Source organism: Rousettus aegyptiacus, unplaced genomic scaffold (genome assembly GCF_014176215.1).
Source record: "Rousettus aegyptiacus isolate mRouAeg1 unplaced genomic scaffold, mRouAeg1.p scaffold_m13_p_5, whole genome shotgun sequence".
Classification (NCBI taxonomy): Eukaryota; Metazoa; Chordata; class Mammalia; order Chiroptera; family Pteropodidae; genus Rousettus; species Rousettus aegyptiacus.
The window spans coordinates 147735-169580 of NW_023416308.1; the positions used below are offsets into that span (position 1 = coordinate 147735).

General features: G+C 51.0%; 1 protein-coding gene across 1 annotated transcript; it reads left to right on the top strand.

Moving 5' to 3' along the window:
* Positions 1-268: 268 nt before the first annotated feature.
* ZNF605 (zinc finger protein 605) lies at positions 269-18324 on the top strand. Its single transcript, XM_016146023.2, has 8 exons — positions 269-513; positions 1732-1853; positions 2124-2242; positions 2969-3167; positions 4290-7948; positions 8116-8236; positions 8470-8559; positions 12049-18324. Exons 5-8 carry the CDS (start codon positions 7751-7753, stop codon positions 13836-13838), a joined length of 2199 nt encoding a protein of 732 aa, XP_016001509.2. The 5' UTR covers positions 269-513; positions 1732-1853; positions 2124-2242; positions 2969-3167; positions 4290-7750; the 3' UTR covers positions 13839-18324.
* Positions 18325-21846: the final 3522 nt, after the last annotated feature.

Consider the following 21846-nt stretch of genomic DNA (forward strand, 5'->3'; position numbering starts at 1 on the left):
TATAATACTTTCATTTTATAAATTATCTTGATTTATATTCGAAAATGGAAATGATACGCAAGTTCCCTCTGGTGACACATTTACTGTTGGCTCACAGACACATTTTGAGCGGCACACAGACGATAACCCGCGTCCGTGGGTTCTCGCACCCCCAGGTGGCAGCAGAGGGGCTTCAAACCGCCAACCTGTTAATCCCGTTAGGCGCGCCGCAGAGCCCTCTGGGAAGTGTGGTTATGGGGCGCGCGGGACTCTGGGAAATGTAGTTCCGCGCGGTCATTTCCGCCGTCGGGTTGTGTTAGTTTAGGTGCTCCAGCCCCAAGGAGTAAAAGTGTGGGGTGCGGGGGGCTGACGGTGAGGCTGCGGCCCTGGGGGCGCCCTCTGCTGCCGCCGCCGTCACGCGGTGATCCCAGCGCGGACCGGCTCGCGGCGACCGCGACGCGCGCAGGAACTGGCCCCGGAGCTGGCGCAAGGAAGGCCGGCGAGGACGGCCGCGCAGCGCCCAGTCGGGTCGAGGTGGGGTGGGGGCTGTGGGGCGGCGGCGGGAGGGAGGGAGCAGGATGGGGGGCAGCGTTAGGGAACTGGGGTTCTGTAGGGATGGGGGGCGGTGAGTGTGTGCGTCAAGAGAGAGACTTGGGGGTCGATGGCGGGCCCGTCCCTGGTGATGGGTGATGAGGGGACCGTGAGGGAGACCGTGGAGTTGATTCATTTTGGGACACCTGAGGATTAAGGTATTGGAGTGTCTGTAAAAATCAATAACTGGGCGCTTGGGAGGGGAGGAGCAGTTTTTAAGCCAGTGGAGGGGATTATTCGGGTAGTGGGCCTGTGGGGGGTTTTGGGGGTCAGTCCATAGACTCGTGGGGTTGGCCGTTGTGGGGGAGAGGCGGAGGGAATTGGGAGTGAGGGAGCCCTGGAGGCTGCCCTCTGGAGTGAGTGAGGTGAGTGTGAGCGGTTGGGGATACTGGCCACCCGGCTTCTAGTAGGAATAGCCAAGAACCGAAGGTCAGTGTTTTGGATGCCATTGGGTTGGCGATTGGGGCCGATGGGGATGAATGGGCACAGGGAGGGCTCAGAGTCGTCGGACTCTGGAATTTTCATTGACTGGACGGCGTCCTGGTTGTGGCGGTGTCGCGTTTGACCCGAGCCCTGTGCTCCTGCAAAAGGGTTAAGGAATCTCCCTCCTAGTGCAAAGATCCCGGTCCTCCTCTGACTGGATGAGACTGACACACGCCCCCATTGACTTGTGACTAGGCCAGACACCTGCCCTCTAAGATCTAGGACCTCTTTCTGCCCTGGATGTCCTTGCTGTGTCTTTTGCTACTATTTCGGGTCAACTTTCAAAATCCAGCCTGCCTTTCCAGACTGAGTGTGATTCTTGATTGTCTCACAAGGTCCTGGTTACTTTGTGGACACCGGGACCTGTCTCCCCACCCTGGCCTGAGTCCTCCCTCAATTCTCTTACTGATAAAGAAGGAGACATTTAAAGCTCTCAGAGATGAGGTCAGAAGCAGCTGCACATGGTCCGGTCAGTGCTAAGCAGTGTTCAGGTGTTTGGTTTCCACTCTGCTGACAGCAGTGGAGGGTCCTGAGCCTGTGGTGACAAAGGCAGCTCTGTCCAGTCCTCGACCCAACACTAGGGCTGGGCAGTTAGTGCCTCAAAGGAGCCATGTTCTGTCTCCACTCTTGTTAACTGCCTGGGGCAAAAAACAGGTGTGACCTTTTCCCCTCATTCAGGGCAGATGAATGGACATTGCCACCCACCTCTCTACATACACTGGAACACTGAAGACATCTTCCCCATCCTTCAGTGCAAGAGCACCTCCAAACCAGCTCGTCTTGCCCTGGATCTTCTGCAGGTACCACAGTGTCTCTTTGCTCACTTGGTTTCTGGAAAGGTGCCACTGACCTGTCCACCATGTTCAGTCTTCCTAGCCAACCTGTCAGCCTGTGGAGCCTGAGCCAGGGCACTGGAAACTTAGGAGGTGCCTGGCCATGGTTCCCAGACCACAGGCGGAAACCACACGTGCTGGACAAGCCTTGGCTGGCAGGATTGCTAGGAAATGTGGAATTGTCCCTCTTGTTCCCAAGTTCACTAGGTACTGAGTTTTTTGGACATTTCCTTTCAGGTTTATTCTTGTGAAGAAAACAGCCCCATGGGCCCTGTGCCCGTGAAGATTTTGGCTCTGATCCCACATGTGGCTGAGTGTAAGTTACCGGGACCACGAACAGTGAAAACATTTAAAGTGTGAGTGTTTATATGCATCAAGATGTTTTATTTATTATAATTTTCTTAAATCTCACTTTGTCTGTCTCAGCAATTCTGCCAAAGATGATATCTGTTATGCAATTTGTGACCTTTTAAAAAGTTTTAGAAATAGTGGTTGTGCTCAGTTATCTGGTTATTTGGCCTGTTAGGGAAATAATTAAAACTGTAATCTGCAAACTCAGAAAACTGCTTCACAAAAGTAGAAGAGAAAGAAAAACAGTTTTGTTAATGAACAAAGATTAAACCAGAATGTGATGAGTGTCACAGGCAATCTGCTGGAGATGGCAAGAAAAAGGAGAAAGCTCACTCTTTTCTATACTCAGGTAGAAACAACTCATCACAGACACATTTTCTCAAGATAAACGGTTGTTTGTCATACATAGTTTATACTAAATTTACCTAATAAGTGGGGTGACCATCTGTATTAGTTGATTGCTTTTATCCAAAGGAAAAATCAGCCTTTCATCTCTTTATGACAGGAGGTAGTTTGACAACCTGGAGCTAGGTGCCAGTCAGGGTGGTTGGGCTCCCGCCTTCACAGAGACTGGGAGATAGGGCCGGTCTTCCTGGATGATCAAGGACCTGGCTCCGAAAGAATGCCATTTTTGGGTTAAACTAGATGAGGCTTACTTAGCTTTAGAGAAGCGTCAGGAGCATCTCAAAAGGGCAGAGAAAGAATTTACAATTCCATGTTTTCTAAAGCAGGGGTCCCCAACCTGGACTGGTACCTGTCAGTGGCCTGGTAGGAACCAGGCTACACAGCAGGAGGTGAGCAGCGGGCAAGCGAGCGAAGCTCCGTCTGTACCTGCAGCCGCCCTCCAGCACCGGCATCCCCGCCTCAGCGCTGCCTCAGGCCACCAGGCCTTAGATGCTCATAGGAGCACCAGTCCCTGGTGCCGAAAAGGTTGGGGACCGCGGGTCTAAAGTAAATGCTCTTTAAATAGTAGTGTGGGAACCTCTTTCCCTTTTTTACATGAGGAAAAATCAGGCTTTTTTTTCTTATTGTTAATTTATATTTGCCCTTCGAGGCCTCTGAGCTCATAGGCCCCTAGAGGTGTTAGCTAGTCTCCTACAAACTCTGGTAACTGACATTGGGAAGGGCTGAGGCTGGGACTTTGAAGCAGAGAGTGGGGAAGGGGCCCTAGAGCCGACAGCGTGGACCCTACAGAACCACTGGACAGCCCCGCACCCCACCACCCCTCCAAGCAGGTCCTCAGGTCGGGGATCAGAGACCCTTAGAAAGAGGCTGATTGTGGAGCGGTCCCTGGGTACAGAGAGGAGGTGAGTTGATGCTCAGAGCAGCGGGCAGCCCTGGCTACTGCCATGGTCTGTCACACAGTAGGATTTTGACCTTCCTCAATGACCCCTGGAAATCCATGGCCTGGGCTGTTCCTGCCAACTTCTGAGGGCAAGGGCGAGGACTGTTGGTCATGGTGTGAGCTGAGAAAGAAGCGACATTAAAGGTTTCTTTAGGTCTCTTTTTGCTGCCGTCTGTCACACCAGGGCAGTCAGCTTCATCACAGCCTGTCTGCCTGTCTCCTTTTTCTGTTAGCTCCTCCGAGCCACGCTTCCCTTGGGCCCAGGGCTGATTTGGAGTGAGAGCCGGCACCTCAGGCTGCGTCACTGTCTTGAGCTAAAAGCCCCTTTTTGTTTATCGTCCTGCCTGGAAACAAAGTGCATTTTACACGATGGCGCCGATAAAGGCGGTTTCACTCAGGTGCCCCCAGAAAATGTGGCCGCAGATGAGCCGAGACTGTTTTTTCGGACTTGGTCGGTGCCTCTGCGGAGCCGTCGTGTGCTGGTCCCTCCGCTGTGTTCACTGGGACGAGCGAGGCGAGCGCTTCACTATGGCGTGTCCCCGCGGGCGCCAGGGCAGCAGGTGCAGCGTCAGGCCCAGCGGCTCCCGCTCCGTCCTGCTTGGGGCTGGAGTCCAGCAGGCGACTCGTCTGAGTTCCCACTTAGAACCAAGATTTCGGTCCCCAAATGAATTCCCCTGTCCCAAACAAAATTCCTCCTGCATGTCCAGGACCTGGCTGTCGGGACGAGATGACTCATGCGAAATAAGGAAGGAGAAGCACCAGGGCCGGAGGCACATTCCCCGTGTGCGCGCCGTGGCCGACGCCGTGGCCGACGCCCGTCCCCGAGCGTCCGGGCGGAGGGAAGGCCCAGAAGCAGCAGAAAATGATCGCGTCACAGGTCAGTAGTTTGTGGGGATTTGACGAGGCGTGTGGAGACCTCTAAACCAAAGGCAAAGCCTAAATACATTTAAATCATAACCAGAGAAAATAAACTTGGGAAAGAAGATGTCGAAAGAAGCGTGAGTGGGTTGCAGAATCGTCCGAGTCTTAATGCTGGCTCGGGGCCCTTCACCGTTAGGGTTGAGCTGCAAGCTTTGCTCAGCTGTTCCCAGAGGCGTGACGGAGAGGGGACAGGAGCCGTTGGGAAGGCAGAGCGGTTCCTCGGCAGAGGCAGAGCTTTCCTGACGGTTCCGTACGGGACACGTCGATAGCCGTTTGCGCAGCCGGTGTCGCGGTGCGCGGCAGCCCTGTGATAGACGTTACCCTGCAGCTGTCTCGAGTTCCTCAGCGTAAGCCGGGGCTGGGAACCTGAAGGACAGCTGAGAACACGCTGGTCAGGACAGCAACGGGGCCTGGGGGACACGTGCCCCCAAGTTCTGGTTTTCGGGAAGAAACTCAAACCACTTGGCAGAACTGGCCGTAGCAGGACCTTCGGGCGGCCCCGTGATATCCTCCCGTTTGCAGTTCCGGTCGCCAGCGGAGACGCTTTTGCTTCCGTTGGCAGAAGCAGGGCACCTGCCTTCAGCCCGTCTCCGTCCTTCCTGCCCCGGGAAGCAGGCTGCAGCTTCCCTCCGCCTGCCCAAGGCGTTCCTGTCCACTCACCTGACTTCCCTCCTTCCCCTCCCTTTGTTTGTTTATTTCTTTGGAAAATTCTGTTGTTCATCCTGCCTCTAACCCCTTTCTCGACGCACAGTTCCTTGTCAGGAGCTCAGCTGAGCTGCTGCGAGGTGTCAGAGTGGCCAGTGAGAGCGGCAGCCGAGACGGAGGTCGCTGAGCCTGTCCTCGCACGCTGCGGTGGTGCGAGCAGGAGCCCGACACGAGAGCGCGCCGACGGCCACCGCGTTCTGTTTCCAGGACGGCTCCTGGTCAGGGCGAGGCGGGGCAGCGCAGACCTGGGGTCGTGGGGTCGGCGCTCTTCCCCGAACAAAGGCTCCTGCAGTTTGGTGACTCTGGTTAGGAGGAGGGTGAGGCGGAAGGGCCGGGCCACAGCAGAGGTCGCCAGCTTCCCCTCCCCCACCCCACTGGGAGGTCCTAGCAGAGGCACTGAGAAAGGCTCAGATGAGGAGACGTAGGGCACACAAGTTCTTGGCAGCCGGGGCCTGCGGCCTGGACTGCAGCTCCTTCCGAGCCTGCAGTGAGGGCCCTGGCTGCACCCCAGCTCCGATGTGTGGACGGTGGCTTCTCCCTCGACGCCTGCCAGGTGGAGCCTCGTCTGAGCTTGAAACTGTGTGTGAATCACAGAATCAGCATCGTGGTCACAGCTCGGAGTGGTGCCTCTCTCCAGGGAACCCCCGGAGTCTCGCCTTCCTGCGCCCCCAGCCCCTGGCAGCGGCTGATCTCTGCCTCTGCAGTTTCGCGTTGTCCAGAACGTCATGTAGTGAGATGATAAGTGTGTAACCTCGGATCCTGACGTTTTTCATTCGCGTCTTCGAGATCCGCCCGTGTTCGTTCCTCCCCGTGGCCGCGCGCCGTAACTGAGCAGCATCCCGCTGCGGGATGCGCCTGTCCGCTTCTCCGCTCGCCTCTGAAAGGCATCTCGGGTGCTCCCAGTTTTCAGCAGCTGTGTTCGCAGCACCCAGTTTTCAGTTTACTTGGGGATCGGTGGGGCGTGTGGCAAGTCTTCGTTGGACGTCGCCTCCCGGAGCCCCTGGACCGTCTGGGAGCCCGGCCGTCGGGGCGTGAGCGCTGCTCTTGCCGTGCGCCCTTCCTGGCCTTTGTCAGTTTGGGTTTTTTTAAATGTCGGTCATTCTATTAGGTACGTAATAGTATCTCTTTATGCTTTTAATTTCTATTTCTCTACTGACAAATGATGTTGAATGTCTTTTCATATGTTTATTTTCCGTGTATATATTTTCTTAGGCGAAGTGTGTTTTATGCTCTTTTTCTCAATTCTAATGGTGTTTGTTTCCTTATGGTTGAGTTTTAAGAGCTCTTTATATATTCCGGATAGAGATGCTTTCTCAGATCAGTGACTTGCAAATAATTTTTCCTAGTCTGTGCCTCATGTTTTTTTTTTCTTAACCGTGTCTTTCACAGAGGAAAAAAAATTGAATTTTGAAAAAAGTCTAACATACTAATTTCTTAGATTGACCATGTGTTGGGTGTCGTTTTTAAAAATTTGTTGCTGAACCCAAGGTCACACAGGTTTTCTCCTGGAAGCTTTATAGTTTTATGTTTCACATTCAGGTCTGCAATCTGTGTCGAGTTAACTTTTATGTAAGGCTTCGGGTACGTGTTGAGGTTTATTCTGTTGCTTATGGGTATACGGTGGTCCTAGTGCCATTTGTTGAAAAGACTTCTTTCTCCCTAGAATTGCTTTTACCTTTGTCAAAAATCAACTGAGTGTATTTGTGGGTGTCTATTTCTGGGCGGTCTGTTCTGTTCCATTCATCTACATGCCTGCCTGTTCACTAATATCAGCTTGTGTTTAGTGCTGTGGTTTCATGGGAGGTCACAGAATCAGATCCTGTGAATCCTGCAACATTGTTCTTTTTCCAAATTGTGTTCGCTGCTGTGGTTCCTCTGCCTTTCGTCCCACAGCTTACTGCCTCCGGCCCGAAAAGACAGAGTGGCTAAGAACATGATTTCTTTCTCCCCATCTTCATATTTCTAGCATCTGTTATGGTTCTGGGTGCCTCAGTTGCTCACTGTCTGTGTTCTAGAAGATACCTGAAGGAGCTAGCTGGGTGGTCCTGCTCGGGAGCAGATGACACCGGCGGGGGGCGGGGCAGAGCGCTTTGGGGATGTAGGTGTGGTTCTGGTTTCCATAGGGACTGAGGAGCAGTCTGTCATGTCGCAGGTGGAGGCCAGGCCTGGGGCAGCAGTGCTCAGCAAAGCGCTGCTGCCGAATCCCACGGGCACCTCCTGCGCAAACACTGTGCTTATTTAACGAGAGCCGATGCCAGTGTCTCATTCAGGGGATGGATAGGTGGAGAGATGGATGATTTCACAGCGATGAATGTTTTAATAACATTTTTGTTTCTAAGGGTGCAACGCAGGATTAGGATATCATATCAGTTAACCACTGCTTTGTAACGGATTACCCCAAACCTTAGTGGCTGAAAACACAGACGTCCATCTCAGTGTCCGCGGGTTAGGAATCCGCTGGCCGCTTACCCGTCGGGTTCTGGCTCAAGTTCCATTGTGCCCCTGTGATCACAGTGTTGAGAAGGGCCGTGCTCATCTCGCCATGGCGAGGGCGGCTCCAGCCAAGGTCACTCGCTGGGGCGTGGGCGTGGGCGGGCCCGGCCCCCTGCCTCCTGGGCCTCTCCACAGGGCTGCCTCGCAGCAGGTAGAGCAAGACAGGTTCCCAAAATGGAAGTATATCCTTCTGGAACCAATTTCGGAAGTGACAGTTATCGCTTCTGCTCCATTCCGTCCAGCGGAGGTGAGTCGGTAAGCCCAGCCCCTCTTCAGGAAGGGAGGGTCACCCAGATGCTTGACTAGGAGTCAGAGGCCAGTGGGACCAACGTCGAGGCCACCTGCCACCGCAGAGAGGGAAGGCTGCATTCCACACGGAGTCACCGCAGGTCTGACGGGATCGCGCTTCCCTAGATATCGTTTGAGGACGTGGCCGTGGAGTTCTCACTGGAGGAGTGGCAGCTGCTCGACCCTGCGCAGAAGAACCTGTACCAAGATGTGATGCTGGAGAACTACAGCAACCTCGTGTTCCTGGGTAAGAACGTTCTCGTGTGGTGCGGTGAGTGCCCCAGAACCGGGGGGCCTCTGCCGTCCGCACTGATGGCGGATTTCAGTGTCAGATGTCGCAGATCCTTTGACTTAGACCCCTGCTGAAGGATTTTTCCTCGCGTGCTTCATTTCATAGCCTGCGTAGTAGCACGCTCCCTGCAGTCAGAGGCCCCCGGCCCCCCGGCAGTGGTGTCCAGGCCCTGTGTTTCCAATCGACAGGCTGCCAGATTCTCAGACCCGGCGCAGTGCTCAAGCTGGAGCGAGAGCCCTGGGTGATCGGCGCGGAGGTCCTGAGCCCGAACTCCGCAGGTGAGAATCAGGCGTGTGGCCTGCAGTGAACGTCAAATCGCAGGTTCGATGATAGGTTAGCACTTTTGAAATGTTATATGTAAAACTATATTTAAAGTTCCTTAATCTTTAGAGCAGACTCAGGACTGGTAACATAGTTCTTCATGATTTTCAAAGCGCTCTGTGTCCTGGTCAGGGTGCGTCCTCTCCGCGCCGAGTCGATGCTGGAACGTGCCCCTGCTCCGCTGTGTAGCGGCGCAAGCTGGCGGCTGGCGATTTAGGCCTTTGCCTTCGCGGGTCAGGCTCTTCCTAGCTTCCTTTGTCCTTTTTTTCTCTCCCGCCCATTCTAGCCTGCAGAGCCAGGCTTCTTCTCTCAAGAAATCACAAATTTTTCTTATTTCATGCAACATGGATTACCTTTGTGTTTCCTTTATTATTTTTCTTTCCTCTCTCGAGTTAGATTTCTTTTGTAAACCCACAGAGAGTAGAAGGTGAATCCCTGGCGACAGCTGACCCCTAACTCAGCGAGGGGTCGTGCCCCTTCGCGGCCCCTGCAGGCCTGGAACATGGCCGCCAGCCTCCCGGGCAGCTTTCTGATGCAGGTGGCGGTCTCGGCATCCGTCAGGTAGTCTTCTGGGGTTTAGACTCTTGTTACCTGCTGCGTGACATTTCCACTTTACACTGAAGAACTTTATGGTATGACAACATCTTACCTCTTCAGTTTTTAGCTCCATTTCCTCTAGTTTTTTCCTCAGAATTTGTCATACATGTTTCCTCTGCAGATGGCCTTTGATTGCAGCATGCTGTCCCCACTTAGGACTGTGCCTGCCTTCAGCTTTGGCTCTCCTTTCACCGCTAGTGAAGGGACCTTGTCTCCCAGCCTTTTCCGGAGCCCCTGCCCATGTAGCACTGTGTTACAGGAACCCAGACTGGCCCAGACTTTATGTGGAATTCCGTACCTAATTATTCCTAATTGGGCCTTACAGTTTTTCCCACACTGAAAGATGGCCAGTAACGCCTTCTTCTCTGTTCTCTCTGGTTTTTGTGTTGTATAGTTATTAAGTATTTCATTAATTACTTATTGTAGGGCCAGATAAGGCAGGAACTTTCTTATTCATCAAATATTTCTTTAGTAGAATGGTTTTCATCTAACCTTGGGAAGTATATAAATTACTGATGTCTAGGCAGCATTCACATGGGTTATTAGGGCTACGTATGTGTAGTTTGGGAAAGCGGTGAATATAATTCTTTGTTCTCCCATTTAGAACCACTGCTGTCATGTGGAATGAAAGAAATCAAGAGAAAATAAGAGTCATGAAATAACCTTGAGGAACCAGAGAATTTTAATTTAAAAGAAAATTCAAAACTATAAAATATTCATTCAATAATTCCACATTTGAACTGACAGCATTCAGGTTAAAAATGCAAAGCTAATTATCAGGATTGATGCTAGAGAAAGGAACTGCTTTAGAAGTTTAGAGACAAGTGAATCTTATCTATCCCACACATACCGAGGGCTTGTTACATGAGTAAAAAATACAAACCTGACCCCTGCCCCGGGGCTTTACATTCTAATGGGTACAGAAGTGAGATGGTTACCTATCGATAAGCACGATGAAGAAAATAGGATATTCGGCAGTGTGCCTTAAAAACGATGTTGGGTCTTGAGTGAGCCACGCAGGCCGAAAGCTGGGAAGCACGTCAGGCAGGAGCAAGAGCAAATGCAAAGGTCGTAAGGCCGGAAAGGGATCAGCGGAATGGGAAGGGGGTCCGTGTGGCCGCGGAGGGGTGAGTGGGAGCTTGTGGGCGAAGTCAGGGAGGTGGGGAGAAAGCAGGTCATGCCAGGGCACGGAAGCCACGGTCGAAGTTTGCGTTTCTCAAAGGTTTTGGTTTTCTTTTTAAGCCACGGACTACAAAGGTCTGATTGCATTTTCTAAAGATTACTGGCTGCTGCATGGAGATCAGGATAGGGAGGGAGCAAGACTGGAAGCAGGAATATCTGTTTGAAAATAGGACAAATGAAGGCAGTATTTACCAGAGTGTAAGAAAACAGAGCCGGGAATGTACACCTGTACCCGTACCGAAGAGAACACCGATAAAAGATGGTCCGTTTGTTTTCCAAACTAACAATACTTTTCTTTTTTATTTCTTGAAGATATTTTGATACAGGTGAACTACTTCAATATTTTTTTATATTGTTTACTTTATCAATTTAGATATACATTTTATTTCTCAGTTTGGTTTTAATTTAAAATTTTATTTTTCTTTACTCTCGAACTTCATGAAGCAACTTTTTATAAACTCTTCAAGTGGATCTCATGTCTACATGTGACTCTTGCTTCTAATTGCCAGACTTGTTTCCACACTCTATTCCATCTCAATAAATAGTCTTATCATCTCTGCTCAGGCTCAAAACGTTGATATTTTATTCTCCCCCATATCAGCAGATCTAGTTGGGTCTCTGAAATTCTGATATGCCTGAGAATTAGAAGAGGTTTTTTTGTCCCCTCTCCCCGAAAAAAAATTATCCCACAGGAGAGGAGTAGTTGCCTTACATGTGAGATCTTGCCAAATCTTTCATCTTGCAGAGTACTTCCTGAGGGTATCACCTCACAATTGCTAGTAAACACACCTTTAAAAATCATCTTAAAATATTCGCTACATGGTAACATTGTGGAAATCAGAGACGATTGTACTTATTCTGTCTTAATCTTATGCAAAGAATTCTTGTGGTTTGGAATAACTTGCATTAATAGTGTCATATAATTCAATATGTAAATTATAGATTCAGTTAAAATAAAAAAAATGAAAGAAAACAAAAACAAAACACATAAACATAAATACTGCACTCTGGAGAGCTCTTGGATAGTTCCAAGAATTAGCTTCAATGATGGCGCAGTTACCGATACCAGTTGATTCAGGTGATGATCTGAATGAGAATTTTTGTTCAGTGTAACAATCGTACAGAAAACTACGGTTTCTCACCTTTCATGTGTAAAGTTGACATCCTGCGTTTACTGTGCACTGTGTTCACTGATCCTTCACAGCATTCAACAATGCGTGTAATCCTGCTCTTTCGTGGACTTGTTATTCTCAGTCTTCTCTGTATTGCAAGCCCTCTGATGGCGCGTTGCTTACCTGTCTTCTTCCTTGAGCTTCTGCTACTAACAAGTTCTGGATACACGGTAGATAATCAGTAGATTAAGGCTGAATAAGTAAGTTAACCACCTCAGTCTTTGCTTAGAAATTGCTCCAGTCTTTGTTATCTCGTGGTCACTGTTCCTTGAGCATTCATCTTTCCTTATTTAAAAATTCATGTTTATAAACATTTGTAAATTTAGAATTTGTTTTCATTTCTGTTAAAGATGTTAGTGCGCAATGAGTAGGCAGTGTATTTAGAAGATTTTTTTGGGGGGGGGACTGAGATCAGAGGCTCCATTTCAGAAGTGTTATTTAATAAGCATAATCATTGGGAGATTGACACAGTGTGGTTCATTTTTTCCTTTTTAGAAGAACTCTGGCTAGATAATAATCTCACAATGCGGCACCAGGACCATCAAGACAAGCTTAAAAGTATGGAGCGAGTCCATGAATATGATGTTTTTCGGAAAATATTTCATTCGAACATTAACGTTCGTTTAGGAATGAGACCCTATAAATGTGGCACTGATGAAAAAACTTGGAAACACTCTTTTGATTTTCTTATTCCAAAAACGAACTGTGGAAGAAAGAAACTCGAGCTCAATAAGAAGTTGTTATTCTATGTGAAACCCGACAGAACCCATGATGGAATAAAATGCTGTGATTGCAATAAATGTAGAAAAGCCGGCAGTAAACAGCCATGGCTCGTTCCAAACCATGTGACGCATACAGGAGTCTGTTTATGCCTGGAATGTGGAAAAGTTTTTAACAAGAAGTCACAGCTCATTATACATCAGAGAACTCACACAGGAGAGAAACCCTATGGATGCGGCGAGTGTGGAAAAGCCTTCTCGCAGAAGTCACTGCTCACTATTCATCAAAGGACTCATTCAGGAGAAAAACCATATGGGTGTGGCGACTGTCCCAAGGCTTTCAGTAGGAAGTCGCTGCTCATTCTGCATCAGAGAACTCATACGGGAGAGAAGCCCTATGTATGCAGCGAGTGTGGAAAAGCCTTCGGCAGGAAGTCACAGCTTAAAAGACACCAGCTGACCCATACAATGGAGAAACCCTACAGCTGCAGCGACTGCGGGAAAGCTTTCTCCCAGAAATTAAAGCTGGTCACACATCAGAGGACGCATACGGGAGAGAAACCCTACAACTGTAGTGACTGTGGAAAGGCCTTCTTTTGGAAGTCACAGCTCGTTACTCATCAGAGGACTCATACGGGGAAGAAACCTTATGCGTGCAGTGAGTGTAAAAAAGCCTTCAGCAGGAACTCGCTTCTCATTAGGCACCAGAGGATCCACACAGGAGAGAAGCCCTATGAATGTGGTGAGTGTGGTGAGGCCTTCATTCGAAAACCGCAGCTCATTAGACATCAGATGACTCACACAGGAGAGAAGAACTACCAGTGCACGGGTTGTGAGGAAGCCTTCTTCAAGAAATCAGAGCTGATGAGACATCAAAGACTTCATTTAGGAGAGAAACCCTATGGGTGTGCGGAATGCGGGAAAACCTTCTTCGGGAAGTCACAGCTCCTGACACATCAGAGAACTCACACTGGAGAGAAACCTTACGAGTGCAGTGAGTGTGGGAAAGCCTTTACCCAGAAATCGAGCCTGATATCACATCAGAGAACTCATACAGGTGAGAAGCCCTATGAATGCAGCGAATGTGGGAAAACCTTCAGCGAGAAGTCAAGTCTCATTCATCATCAGAGAACCCATACTGGAGAAAAGCCCTTTGAGTGCGGAGAGTGCAGGAAAGCTTTTGCCTGGAAGCCACAGCTGCTCAGGCATCAGAGGATTCACACAGGGGAGAAACCCTATGCGTGCAGCGACTGTGGGAAGGCGTTCGTTCAGAAAGTGCAGCTCATCAAGCATCAGAGGAATCACACGGGAGAGAAAGCCTACGGGTGCAGCGATTGTGCGAAAGCTTTCTTTGAGAAGGCGCAGCTGATTATACATCAGAGAATTCACACAGGAGAGAGACCCTATAAATGTGGCGAGTGTGGAAAGTCTTTCACTAGAAAGTCCCACCTCATGAGGCATCAGAGAATTCATACAGGAGATCAGTACTATGGATGCAGCGAATGCGGGACTACCTTCCACAAGAAGTCGCAGCTCGTGATCCACCAGAGAAATCATGTAACTTAGAAACCACATGAGAGCAGTGCGTGTGGAAAGCCCGCCAGCAGATGGCATGCTTCCTAACACTTCTGAGGACACACGAAGGAGAGAAAGTCCAGCAATGCAGTGACTGTTGAAAAATTTTATTGGCAAGGCTCACTGAACGGAATTCAGAAAGGGAGAATTTTTAGGTGGACAATTAAGAAAGCCTTCTCCCAGAAGACAAACTTATTACAACATTGATGAATCATATTGTGATAGTAGAGAACCTTTTGGTCAAAAGCGAAAGCTCATTAAATATTTAGATGACCTAAACACAGGAAAAACTATTGTCATGACCAGTGAAAGATTTAAGAAAGGGTAACTCAGTATGCTAGAGAATACGTACATAGACGGAATGCTAAGTGTTACAGATTGCAAAATAACCATTCGAAGAATTATATAAGCATGATTTTGTTGAAGTAATTGTATAAGGAAGTTGTATTCGTTGTATATAAATTATTATGAGATAGTCATTTTAAAATGGCGGGTGTGTTTTAAGTGTGAAGACTTCTGTTTTCTGCCATGGTAGTGTAACCAGGACCATGTTAACCCTCCTGCCTTAAGCAGCTAAAAGCTGCACAATGTATATGAAATGATTTTTAGACATGTGACAAGCACAGGTTTGCGTTTCTTGGAGGAAGGTGGACTAAGTGGCGGCAGTTTTCCAGTCTGCAGTTCAGGGAAGGGAACAAACGTGGTCTTCCTGAATTGGCATTTGGAGAGGCCATGGTAGCTAGAATTTGCAGAGAAAAGTACTGGGAGTAGGAGCTCCCTAGGGAGAGAGCTGCAGGAATCATCGAGGAGTGCCCCCCCCCACCCGGTTCTTTGGCTCAGTATAGATTTGCGTATATGTGAAAGGAATCTTCCTGAGACTGGGAAGAGGAGGCTGGAACTCAGCACAGGGCTGAGGATAGTTCACATCTCCACCAGCTGGAGTGGAAATCACTTTTAACACATGGGCATCAGGTAGAATTCCCAGCAGACTTGTCACCTTAGTAGTGAGGGTAATTCGCCCCAGATTAAAAGCTGCCTGGGACTCACAATGTCTGGCATCCAGAAACTTGTCTGGCATGCAAAAAAACAGGAAAGTGTAATTTGCAACCAGAAGTCAGTCAGCAAAAAGAGACTGAAGTGTTTGCAACTAGTAGACAAGGGTGTCTAATTATTATGAAGATAATGTAGAGGAAAATGTGAATTTGGTGAGACTTGAAGTGGAAGGTATACTTTTAAAAGCCCAAATGTAACTTCTCAGGATGAGAACAACAATATCTTAAAAAAAAAAAAAAATGTGGGTGGAATTAAGAACAGATTAGACATAGAAAAAAACTAATGAACTTGAAGAATAAGAATAAAAAATATCCAAATGATTACTCATTGGAAAAAGATGGGAGAAGAGAATAGGAAATCTATTACAGTGATTTAGTATGTGTAATTGGAGTCTCAGAGAAAGAGAGAGCAGGCAAGAAAAAAAAAAGTATTTGAATAATTACTGGCTGAAAATTTTCCACATATGGCAAAAAGTATGACTCCACATATTCAAGAAGCTCGAAGAACACCAAATAAAGAAAACTATGCCGGTGGATGTCAAATTGATGAAAACCAGTGAGAACAATTATAAAAGCACCTGGAGAGAAAGACACAAGACCGAGCGAAGGACGACCGCACACTTCAGCGGGGCGACGTCGTTACACTGCCGGCAGGGAAAAACCCCGCGACCTGGAGCGCTCTTACCCGTCAGAAGCATCTTTCAAAACGAAGCCCGAAGACTTCGGGAAAACAAAATCCCAGATAACTTATCCCCCGCAGACCCGCCTGCAGGAAACACTGGGGAATTTTGGGGGCAGCAGGAAAATAACACCTGGTGGAGATTGAGACGCGCAGGAGGGAGGAAGAGCGCTGGCAACGGCGGATCCGTGGGTGAGTGGGGAAGACGCTTTTCTCCTGTTAAAGCCTTTAACAAAGGTGACCGACTAGTTAAAGCCGAAGAAATGACGTGTTTGGGTTGTGACGTGTCTGGAGGTGAAGCGGAGCCCGTAAGCATGGAACTTGGAAAACAGTTGCACAGACCGCGCGCCCAGCACGTGTCCCCTCGGCCGGGCGACCTGCGTCGCGCAGCTGCAGAGCAGGTGCTGCCGGTCTGGGCCCGGCCCCGCGGCGGTTCCGGCCGGTGTGGGCCTGGCGGGGACGAGCTGGGCACCCACGCCGGGGAGCCCGCCCCGCGCCCCTCCGACTCGAGCGTGAGTGATGCCTCCGGCCGCGCTGCCATCCCCGGCTGGTTTCCTCGACCCCGAACTCCCGTGGGTACGTCCCTTTGTTCCACGTCCCGCGTTCATGTTTGGAGCGAACCATTTCTTTTCTGTGCCACATACTGAGGGACGAGCACTCACATTTGAGCGTCAGCTGTGTGTGATAGGGCACAGACAGGCATCTCTCGGGATCCCCCCACGTCAAACATCAGGCTTTGCTCTTTGCGTTTTTACTGCTCAGTAGAAATTACCACCAATACGGAAGTTGTGTTTTTCATTCTGTTTTGCTGCCAACGTCGAGGCTCAGGCGGTCGCCGCTGTCTGCGACCTGCGCGGTGGTGCTGCGGTTTTATTACTAACCCTCCTTCCGTGAGAAAACCAGATCCTTCACGGAGCCTTACGCTGCCTCTGGGTTAGCCTCACAACTCACAAGGAAGCCTTGTCGTTCACGTTACATACACGCGGAAAAGAAAAAAAGGTGACCCATCCCCGAGTGGATACAGGAGGGATGGACCGCACTTCCCAGCACGCTCATTGAAAATTATCCTTGTTCTGTATTCAGCTGTTTTTTCGTGTGATTCATGCCATCTGTAACCCTGGACAACGCCTTTCATTTCAGTAGTCAGCCTTACTGCAGAGAGGCCCCTTCAGAGGGGACAGCCGTTCCCATCACAGACTGCGCCAGAAAGAACATCAGCTCTTTAAAGATCAAACCAGAGTTGCTTCACCTGTAAGCTCACAAAGCACAGTGAGGTCGACACACTCCCAGAGAAGGCCGGCGCGGACGGCACCGTCCCGCCATTCGTCGGGCACCTCTCCCAGCAGGTTCAGCTCCTTCGCCTCGCCCCCCAGCAGGGCTCTCCATTGGGCAGGTGCGCCTCACCCGGAGGGAGGAGCTCCCCTTCCAGTTGGACTTGCATTTCCGTCTGCATTTCGAAGGAAGGACTCGTTCATGCAGGTTTTCCATTTTGTGTAACTCCAGGAGGCACCATTCACAATGTAGTGTGTGTTAATGAACTCCTGTCTCTGTCTCACACAGGTCCTGTTTTTAAGGAATTAGCTAGCAAATGAAATAGTTTGAGACTCGTGCACAACTGGAATGCAGCATAGTGACAGTTGCCTGTGTCACTTCTCTGCAGTGACACTGTGTGACCTGTCCGTGGTGGTAGAATAGTTTCCACCATCGGATTCACCCCACCCCTTTTGTCTGCCACGTAGTGACGGGCAAGGCCATTCTCACTGTCTTCATTTTAGAAATTTTTAGTTATCTCACGACATGTGTCTGCAACTTAGAAGCAGGTGGTGTGACATCTCACGGTCCGCTCCAAAGAATGACATTTAAGTGAGTTACATCTAAAGTATGCTTCCCCTATGTGGCATAGTCGCCTCCCAACACCCACACCCCATCGCCACACCAGCCCACACGCCTCAGGAAGTCGGTTTGTTCTGAGGCCAAATCTGTGGATTTGGGGGTGCTTCTAACCATTCTTTTCTTTGTGGGTTCTTTGCAGCTTGGATCACAGTTATTTTTCATTGTATCTAGATAGTCTTGACATCTTGTCATTGAGACCGTTACTTTCAAAATGTTAAGGTTAAATAAATCAGGAAATACCAAATTTACTTAGTGCCTAAGTACCTAAATCATTCTTAGGTATTTATCAATATGTGAACCACTAAAGGTGCCCCACAAAGACGCTGGAGCTCTAGAAGCAGTCACTGCCGAGATGGAAGGAAGGGAGAAGAAGTGACATTTGTAATTTGAGGTTCTCACGTGAAGCATCCCTATCATTAAATTTATTTTTAAAAACCATCGAGCTCAGACTTAGAAAAAGAAGAGGGAAGCAGGTCAACTTCCTGGTGTTTGCTGATCATGAGAAGGTGACATTTAAACCATGGACTGCTGCCTGGCAGCGTGGGTTCATCCCGAGCGTGGTCTCAGGGCAGCTCTGAGGGCACACGCACGTCTCGTACCGCTGTCCTCCTGTGTGTGCCACATTTGTACGAGGCAGAACGTGTGGAGTGATGGTGCCTGAGATCTGAGAGCAGCCGCGCCCCCCGCGCGAGGATGGGCTGCATAGCTGGTGACGAAGGGCAGCCGGCTGTCGGCTGTCCGGCTGTCCGGCTGTCCCGTCTGTGAGGAGGGTGCCTGGGGGACGCTCGCCTCTGCGCTGCGTTTGGAAGCAGCTCTGGACCCACGTTTGCCGAGTAAACTGCCTGACGAGTGACGCGTGTGCGCGTGGTCATTGGGAACAGGGGACCCCAGCTTCTCCCAGCCCGGCTTCCCACACGCACCCAAACATGAAGCGGGCCACGGGGCAGCCCTGGGCGCCGCCGCTGGCGGGGGGGGGGCGGGGGGGGGGCTCTGCTGCCGGGCCTGGGTCTCTGCGAGGGAGGACGGGCTCAGCGTGGGGACGCCCGACCCCCGAGGCTCGGAGCCCAGCCGGACCCCGAGCTCAGTCCGGGGGCAGAGCCAGGGGCCGAGTGCGCTCCCCCCAGGGGCCGCGGGGCCCTTCGCCGCCGCCCCGTCCGCGTCCCCGCGGGGTCCCCGCCCCCCGCAGACCGCACGGCGGCAGCGCCAGGCTGGATGCCGCGTGTGTGGCGCGCTGCCCGGGGACACGGGTGTCCGCCGCCCCCTCCCGGTGCCGCCCGCGCCACGAGCGCCCGCGTGTCCGCGTGACGCCGCAGTGTCCGCCTCGCCGAGACGGCTCCGGCTGGGAGTGACCAGCCCCCGCCCCCGCCCACGCCGCGGCGCCTTGGAGGGGGCTGGTGCCGGGGCCGCAGCGCTCGGCGCTTCGCGTGTGCTCCCCGCGGGCGCCCCCGGGCTCGCCGCCCCCCACCTCAACCGCCCCCGGGGCTCGCCGCCCCCCACCTCCCCCCACCCCGGGCTCGCCGCCCCCCACCTCCCCCCACCCCGGGCTCGCCGCCCCCCACCTCCCCCCACCCCGGGCTCGCCGCCCCCCACCTCCCCCGGGCTCGCCGCCCCCCACCTCCCCCCACCCCGGGCTCGCCGCCCCCCACCTCCCCCCGGGCTCGCCGCCCCCCACCTCAACCCCCCCTGGGCTGGCCGCCCCCCACTTCACCCCGGGGCTGGCCGCCCCCCACCTCCCCCCACCCCGGGTTCGCCGCCCCCCACCTCCCCCCACCCCGGGCTCGCCGCCCCCCACCTCCCCCCACCCCGGGCTCGCCGCCCCCCACCTCCCCCCACCCCGGGCTCGCCGCCCCCCACCTCCCCCCACCCCGGGCTCGCCGCCCCCCACCTCCCCCCACCCCGGGCTCGCCGCCCCCCACCTCCCCCCGGGGCTCGCCGCCCCCCACCTCCCCGCAAGCAAAGCGCCTGCGGCGCTGTGACGCGCGGGCTGCGTCCATCCGATTCAAACAGCGATTTCTCCGGCCCGAAGTCCTTGCATTTGCGAGCTTCACGGACCACAGCCGGGAGCACTGCGGCTCTGAGCAAGTCGGGAGCGCGAGGGGCGGGCGTCCCTCCGTCGGGCTGGGCCTCGGGGACCCCCTCCCCACTGCGAGCGCGACTGCCTGGCCTGCTGACCAAAGCCGTCGTCTGTCCTCCCGGCCACGGTGACTGCCCAGGTCTGGGGCATGTGACTCAAGAAGTGTATTTCTGAGACTATCTAAATAGATTCTGGGGGGAGTGGCCCCTCTTGGGTTTGAACACTAGAAAACGGAGCCGCTCTTGTCCGTCCTACTTGTAGGGAGAACCCTGTCTTCGGGGTGAAGGGTTCCGAGACGAAATGAAGCGGAGGAACAGAAAAGCGAGTGGGTAGGACAGCAGTCCCCACGGCGTCGTCTGAGGCACGACTCGTTTGCCCCTGAGGTTACCACCACCCTTGGATTTGGTTTGTTCCCTAATTAATTTCCTTTTCTGCTTTAGTTGCAGCCTGTCATTTGCAGCCAAGAGTTTTGACTAACGTAGGTGTGACACCTGCCTTAGCTATTTCCAGGTTCTTCATAAGACCAGAGTAAAAAACAAACAGTACACAGGCCTCTTTTTTTCATTTTTTATTGTGCTAACATATCACGAAATGTGTCATCTTTACTATTTTTAAGTGAACACGTCAGTATTATAAGGTCGTGCAAACACAGCTATCTCCAGCACTCTGAAATGATACCCTGTAAGCCAGGGTCCCCCTGGTCCCTGCCATGTGCTGTGGCCGTGGGGAAGGGGTCACCGCGGGATTTCACCACTGTGGGAACGAGGTCATGCTTGACACTCCCATGGGGTTCTTTCTTTTCCACGCCAGGGCCAGGAAGTTCTGGTTTCAAATGCTTTCTGAGGGCAGTTAATTCTGCTACATACCCAGATGACATTTTTGAGAATCATGTTTTTACTTCACACGCTCGTTTTCTGGTGTGACCAGTTTTAGGAAGTCCACTAAATGGTCCTTTGGAGTCTGTGTCTGGACATTTTTGGCAGGTCCCCGTCTGACACCAGCTGCACCGCCCCCTCCATGACGTGCTTCCCATGAGAACAGAAGCAGGATCTATGGGAAACCCTGAGAGTTGGCCTTTTCTCCCCTGGGAGGTAAAAGTTCTGAATGGTGCTGACTTCTGTTGCCATTCTGTTGGCCACAGAGCCTGCAGTCTGCTGACTTCTTCAGACGCTCAAAAGGAGCTCAACCAATAGGATTAAGGTTCTTTTTTTACTTATAGAAGTTCTTCTACTTGTCTTAATTTGTCACAAGACCAGTGGCCTCAATTTTATGTAAAGCTCTCATTAAAGAGGATATACGAGTAGAGAACATTTTGTGTGACAGCTCACAAACTCAATTGCCAAGTGCATAAAGGGTCATCAAAACTAGCCACTACTCTCTCAGTCCTGTACATGGACTTTAACTGACCGGCTAAGGAACGAGACCTTTGAGCTGCTCCTTTGTTCAAGACACAAAGTGCACCTAATCACTAATAACACGTCGGGCATTAGTTATTACTCTTTTTATAGATGAATAAGCTAATATTACATTAACTACCAAGGTTACAGGTTGTGTTCATTCATGAGTCTGGATTTGGCCCAGACTGTCAGAAATCTATACGGTCTGTCTAAAGTATCAAGGAGTGGCTTGCACAAGAACGGACATTTATATGTTATGATTTATGTCTTTGGTATGTATGAACATGTACAGTTTCAGTTTATCAAACACTTCATATGCCACTTCATTTAATGTTTACTAAAAAAACATGTTGGACATTATGGGTTTCATTGCTTTTTTATACAAACTTTTAGTTTTGAAATAAGTCTAGACTTAGAAAATTAGGGAGCTCCTGTATCTCCTTCCCTCGGCTCCCCTTAGTGCCACCATCTGGCAGACCCTGAGTACAAACTGCACGAGACAATGAGTTAACACTGGCACAACACTCAGATCTAAGCTGTGGGCTTTGTTCACCTTTCACTAATGTCCTTAGGACATTACAGGGGCCTACATGACATTTAGTTGCCTCCTTAGGGTCTTCTTGTTCTTTATTTTTGAGGCTGATGGAGGTAAGTGATTTTCCACAGGTTGAGAAGATCAAGTATTTCAAAACTTGACAATACTAAAATTCAGTTTCCAAGAGGAATTCACTTTCCATTACATAATGATGCGTCCCTCCGCACCACCCCTATCTGAGGAAGAATCAGTTTAACAGGGAGGCCTCCTTGGATGAGAAGAGACAATCCATGGGGCAGACTGACATTCTGAACCGCATAAATTCTGCTGGAACAAACCTTCCAATGAAAGGGGGACAGTTTGTTCCTC

Coding starts and splice junctions, on each gene's coding strand:
- ZNF605 (XM_016146023.2), top strand. CDS start 7,751: ATGGCGAGGGCGGCTCCAGCCAAGGTCACTCGCTGGGGCGTGGGCGTG. Junction 7,949..8,115: donor CTCCATTCCGTCCAGCGGAG/GTGAGTCGGTAA, acceptor GCGCTTCCCTAG/ATATCGTTTGAGGACGTGGC. Junction 8,560..12,048: donor CCTGAGCCCGAACTCCGCAG/GTGAGAATCAGG, acceptor TTTCCTTTTTAG/AAGAACTCTGGCTAGATAAT.